This window comes from Cebus imitator, unplaced genomic scaffold (assembly GCF_001604975.1).
Source record: "Cebus imitator isolate Cc_AM_T3 unplaced genomic scaffold, Cebus_imitator-1.0 Scaffold3, whole genome shotgun sequence".
In the NCBI taxonomy this organism is placed as follows: domain Eukaryota; kingdom Metazoa; phylum Chordata; class Mammalia; order Primates; family Cebidae; genus Cebus; species Cebus imitator.
Genome location: NW_016107318.1, coordinates 7,256,946 through 7,263,294, shown reverse-complemented (window position 1 = coordinate 7,263,294; position 6,349 = coordinate 7,256,946). Strand labels below are relative to the sequence as shown.

General features: G+C 38.5%; 1 protein-coding gene across 1 annotated transcript in view; it reads left to right on the top strand.

Annotated features, from left to right (window-relative positions):
* LOC108305837 (heat shock cognate 71 kDa protein-like) overlaps positions 1-5,001 on the top strand; it is a 9,624-nt gene extending 4,623 nt beyond the window's left edge. The window contains exon 2 of the mRNA XM_017530605.1: positions 4,710-5,001. Within this exon, the coding sequence (XP_017386094.1) occupies positions 4,710-5,001 (292 nt within the window). The remainder of the gene's footprint in view (positions 1-4,709) is intronic.
* The last annotated feature ends 1,348 nt before the right edge of the window (positions 5,002-6,349 follow it).

Genomic DNA, 6,349 nt, shown 5'->3' with positions numbered 1-6,349 from the left:
AGATTATATTAAGAAACTTATAGTCATGAATAAAAATAACTAAAAAGTAAAACAAGCAAAAAATGTTAACGTTTATTTTCTGTGTTTACTCATTCAATGAGTATTAACACCTAATAGGTGTTAGGCACCGTGCTATATACTGGAGGTATGGCAAAGAATAAAACAGTAATAATCCTTGTCCTCATGGTGCATTTATTTCACAAAAAATGAAAAACATTAAGTAATTATAACTGTGACAAGTATTTTAAGGGATATTTATAGTATGCTCTGCAAGCATGTGCCTGGAGAATCCTATCTATTGATGTTTTCTTTCTACTCTGAATTTTCAAAAATATCAAAATGCTGTAAATATCAATTTTATATTTAGATAGATATAAATTAATATCATTAAAAATATGAGATTAAAAGGGGCATGTTTCCTAAGAGATATAGACAAAGAAGTATGAGAAATCAGAAAAAAGCAGCATTGCTTCCAATATGGGTGATAAAGGGATACTATATGGCCTAGTGACATTTGAAATAAGGAATGATATCAGAATGGTGCCATATATCTCTTTTAGCATGAGACAATTGTCAGTTATATGCATTACCAATCCATTCACACTGGTCTCCCAACTGGAGGAAATGCTAAAAATAGGTTTGAAGCTATCTTCACCATCCCTACATACCCACTTCCCTATCTTTTGTCTTACAAGAAAAATAAGTACTCCAAGATAGAGTTGGTGATCCCAAATCCACTCCTAGTCCTTGCTGCCTTCTAAGTGCCGTTCACTTCCCCTCACAGTTAGGCACAGCCATGTGGATAATTCCATCTATTTAGGATGCAACTGGACCTCTATAGGAGTGGGGATAGATACTAGGAAAGCTCTTTCCTATTAAAACAAAGAATACCACTCCTTCGCTTTTCTTTCTGCCTTGAAAGGAGATATAGTATATGGAACTAGGTGGAAACTAAAAACTCAGCAGCTGCCTTATCACCATGAAAAGATGTCAAGAGCACCAAAGAGATGGTGACACTAATATGGCTGAGCCACTAAACCACTGTCAGCCTCTGCTTATCTCCATACATCTTATAGTGTGAGGGGGAAAATATTCAAGTTCCTATAAATTAAGTAACCTGTCAATAGAAGCATTATTACAAGATACACTGAATTTTTCAGGAAGGAGACCAGGCAAATTATTCTGAGAGAAAATAAGAAATCAACATGAATATTAAAGAGTTGGTAAGTGTAAAAATGTAGCACAAATGACAGGAAAATACCAGCAATGGGAGGATGTCTCCTTATCTAATCATGCTCTTTCTCTCCCTTCATCCCAGAGCAATACTACTATTTATTTATCATATTCAGATCTTTTCCATTGGCTTTCTGTTTTAGCAGATGAAGGTAATTCTCTGATACCTCTTCCCAACCTATTCTTTCTATATATCCTTCCCCTATATTCACATTACAAGTTTTAATTAGTGATTACTATTTACATTATTTTGACTATGTAAATGATATCCACTTCAGAGTCAAGTGGTATACAGTGGGTAATGGGTACACATTGTCTTTGGTATGATTTTTGTCTTTATAGTCCTATATAGACTGGCTACTCTCTAGGCCTGATGCCCCATAGTTATAAGGTACTTCCTTTTGCAGCACTCTCATAGTAGATAAATCTTCTTGGGTTTTATAGTTTTCTTTCACTTGGTCTTCTCTTTCTTTTGCTGCATAGTCTCATAGCTCCCTATGAAGTTGTGCATGAGATATAGATTTCCACTTTGTGCTTCTGAACATTTTATTTATTCTATACCCACACTTTACTAATATGTGGCTTAGGTACAGAATTCTGAAGACCATTCTATTGTTCTTTATTATTAATTGCCATTGTTCTTTTTAATGTAACTTATTTTCTTCTCTCTGAAATCTTCTGGAGATTTTTTTAAATCCCTGATACTGAGAATTTGATGATTACATGTCACAGTGTGAGTTTTTTTTCACTTACTGTGGTAGGCATTTCATGTGCCCTTTTATCGTATGGCAGTGGTTTTCAAACTGTAGTCCCTAGGTCAGCAGCATTGTCATCTAGAAACTTGTTAGAAATGAAAGATTTTGAGTGCCACCTTAGGTCTAATGAATCAGAAACTCTAGCGGTGGGGCCCAGAAATCTGTGTTAGAAGAAGTCCTGCACATAATTCTGATGATGTATGCTAAATAATCACTAATCTAGACATATACTCCTTAATTCCAGAAATTTTTCTTGAAGGTTTTCTTTCTTTGATAATTTCCTCCCCTCCATTCCCTCTATTCTCTTATTCTGGAACTACTGTTAATCAGATGTTATAATCATGGATTATACTCCAAGCTTCTAACTTTTTCTTTCTCATTTTCAACCTCTTGATCATTTTATCTTCTTGAATATTTCCCTGATTTTAACTTCCAACATTTTATTATGGTTTTTGAAATTTTTACTGTTTTTTTATTTCAAAGGCATTCTTCTTGTTCTCTTATATTCTTCATATCTAGCATCTCATTCTTATTTATGGAAGCAATATCTACTTTTATCTCTAAGGATATTGAAGTTTGGGCAAATTTGTGCATGTTTTCTGTTTCCTCCAGGTTGCTTTTATTTTCTAGTTTCTTTTTCTCTCTTTCTCATGTCAGAGCCTTTCTCAAATATTCCACCATTCTTAGAGGAGTACGGTTATCGCAAATTTGTTTAATTTAGTTGCCACATTGGCATCCAATTTTAGTCCTGCCATAAGTTGAATCCTAGTTGTATTCTATCACCTTTGGCCTGGCTAAAATTTCCTATCCCTGCACAATTTTTTTAAACGATCTAACCTGCTTGTTTTTGATTTCAATGACCCAAAACCCAACACAGCCCACATCTGCTTATCATGATAAAACCTAATGTTCAACACCCAAGTCATGTAAATAAGTTTTTATCTTTGCAAATGTTTTTTTGAACTCCAATCCATATCACTCTGTGAAAGTCGAAGGGAAAGCACCTCTAGACCTTAATAAAGGCATAGTCCTACATTCTTTCTCTTTCTCTTGTTCCCCACCTGTTGGTTGAGCTCCCTGTCATCTCTCAACTTCCCATTTGTACTCCTAACCTCTCTAGGTTTCTTCTATTTTATGCATTTTGGTTTTACTTTCTCATTGTTTCTCACCTGACACACACACCTGAACCTAACTTTCTTCTCCAGTCAGGGGTCTCTTAAAGAGTAGCTCTCTTAGCTTATAGCCACTCTCAACAAACAGAACCTCAAGACCAAATCAGAAAGAAACCATAATAATAGAAATCACAACGGAAGGTAGGTATAACGTGACTTACTCTGGTTGAAAAAGTGTGAGCAGAAGTATGTCTTTGTGTGAAAAACCTCCAAATACCAATGATCAATTTGTCTTTCTCTTCTCCTGCATAAGTAATTCTAGAAGCATATGTCAATACTGAGCCTCCATTAGCATGGGTGCCTGAGTGGCTGTGATAATCCGGGTCCCTAGTGACTTGTCTCACACATATAGTGTGAACTCAGAAATAAACTATTATTGTGTATGCCACAGATAACTTTGAATTGTTACTATAGCATAACTAAGCTTAACCTAACTGATAAAAAGGAGAAAGAATGAACTGTTCAATAAATTAATCTGAGTCAATTGGGTATTCATAGAAAAAAACAAAATGAGATTCTTATCCTATTCCATACATAAAAATCAATTTCAACTAAATAAAAAATCATACTAAAAGCTTTAGAACGTTTAAAGAAAATATAAATATTTGTGACTTCAGAGTTGGAATTATATCTTAAACTAAAATAAAAAAGCCTTATCCATAAAAGGAAACAGTGATAAACTTGGCATTAAAATTAATTGTAAGCACAATACCAAAATCCTGATGCAAAAAAGAAGAAAATGATAAATTATCCTTCATTAAAGTTAACAATTTCTACCTGATGAAAGAAAAAAATAACAGGCCCCAGACTGGGAGTAAATATTTGCAAATCACATACTTGATTAAGAGCTCGTATTCAGTCAGAATGTATAAAGAATTTAAAAAATCTAATTGCAAGAAATTAACAAAATTAACTTTTTATTGGGCAAAGTTTTGAAAGATACTTCACTAAACAAGATATGTGGATTACAAATAAGCATGTGAAAAAAAATGGTCAACATCATTAGTTATTAAGGAATTGCAAATCAAAATCACAATGTGATACCACTACATGGCCATTTGAATGGATAAAATTAAAAAGTTTGACTATATTAAGTGTTGACAAAAATGTGGAACAACTGGTACTGTCAAAGACTACTGATGGGAATATAAAATTGTACAACCACTTTGACAGTCTGTCAGTACTATGCAGTTAAACACACCTATCATGTGGTCCAGTCATTCCATTTCTAGATATTTATGCCCCCAAAATGAAAGCATATGTCCACATAAAAACTTGAACATGAATGTTAATAGCAGCTTTATTTGTAGCTGTCAAACCGAAACAATAAAAATGCATTGATGTGTGAATTAATAAACAAACTGTGGAACATTGCCACAATGGGAAACTCTCCAGTAATGAAAGAGATTACTAATACATACAACAAAATAATGATTTTGAGAAACAGATCGGAGGAGGATCCCAGATGGCCGTTTAGGAACAGCTCAGGATTGCAGCTCCCAGTGAAAGTGCAGAGGGTGAGTGGATGCCGCGTTTTTATTGCCCACAGACTAGAAAATTCCCAGGCAGAGGAGCTCCACGGTTGCCAGTGCGGCTCTTTGGCCAGCGCGGCTGTGCCGGTTGGCACCGCTGCTTTGCCCCGCGCGGCTGCTTTGTCAGCGCCCCGAGCAGCAGTTCTCCGTACAAAATACACTGGTCCTGGTGCCCTTTTGGCTGGCGATTGGAGCCACGGGAAATCTCACGTTCGCCGGTTCAAAAAGGGGACTGAGCAGAGAACCAGGACAGTAGATTCCAGGGCAAAAAAAAAAAAAAGCGCCACAAACCTCAGTGCCGCTGTTTAAGCCAGCGCAATGAGTGGCCGCAGGGGAAAACAAATAGACCCCGGCGCCTCTTAAACAGGCGACTGGAACACCAACTTTAAAAAGGCTCTGAGGCAGGGAGCCAGGCGATCAGGCTCGGCTGGTCCCACCACCACAAAAGAACAGCAACCAGAAACTCTGGATTGAGACTTTCCCAGCAAGCGCAGCTGAACCCGGGACGGTCCAGCTCTGTGGGGGAGGGGCGTCCGCCATTACTGAGGCAGCCCGCCAGGACGGAGGTAGTCAGCCAATGCTGAGGCAGCTCGCCGTTGCCAAGGCAACCAGCCACAGCAGAGAGACTCCACCTCAACAGAGGTGGGCCACCATTGCCAAAGCAGTTCTAACTACACCCATATAAACAGGACTGCAGGGAAGTTCACTCGGCAGTGGGGCGGAGCCCACAGCAGCTCAGCGAAGCCTCTATAGGCCGACAGTGACTAGGCTGCCTCCTTGCTGGGCTGGGCAGGTCTGAAGGAAAAAAAAAAAAGAAGGCGGCAGCATAACGGAAACTCATAAATAAAGCCCTAAATCCCTGGGACAGAGCACCTGGGAACAAAAAGCAGTTTATGAATTCTGCTGCAGCAGACCTAAAACTACCTGCCCAGCAGCTCTGAATGAACAACAACAGAGCTCGCAGCTCACCATTTGAGCTCCTATAAAAAAGAGACCGTCTGCTCAAGCACTCCCTGACCCCTATATATCCAAAGAGACACCTCATAAAAGAGAGATCAGATTGACACTAGGCGGGTATCCTTCTGGGACAAAGATAGCAGAAGAAGAAAACTGGTAACAAACCTTACTGTTCAGCAGCTGCTGCAGCTGAACAGCAGGCAAGCAGGGCCTGCAGTGAACCTCAGCAGACCTACAGCAGAGGGGCCAGATTGTCAGAAGGAAAACCAAGAAACAGAAATAACCTCATCATCAACAAACAGAACGTCAATCTGAAAGATTTGACACCCAATCTGAAAGCCAGCAACTACAAAGTTGACAGGTGGATAAATCCTTAAAGATGGGAAGAAACCAGCGCAAAAAGGATGAAAACCCCCGAAACCACAACACCTCTCCTCCTACAAGGGATCAAAACTCCTCAACAGCAAGGGAACAAGGTTGGAGGGAGAACGAGTGTGATGAAATGACAGAATCAGACTTCAGAAGGTGGGTAGTAAGAAACTTCTGTGAACTTAAAGAACACGTTCTAACCAAATGCAAAGAAACAAAGAACCTTGAAAAAAGATTTGACAAAATGCTCATGAGAATGGACAAAATAGAAAGGAATATAAGTGAATTGATGGAGCTGAAAAACACAACACGAGAACTTCGCGAAGCATGC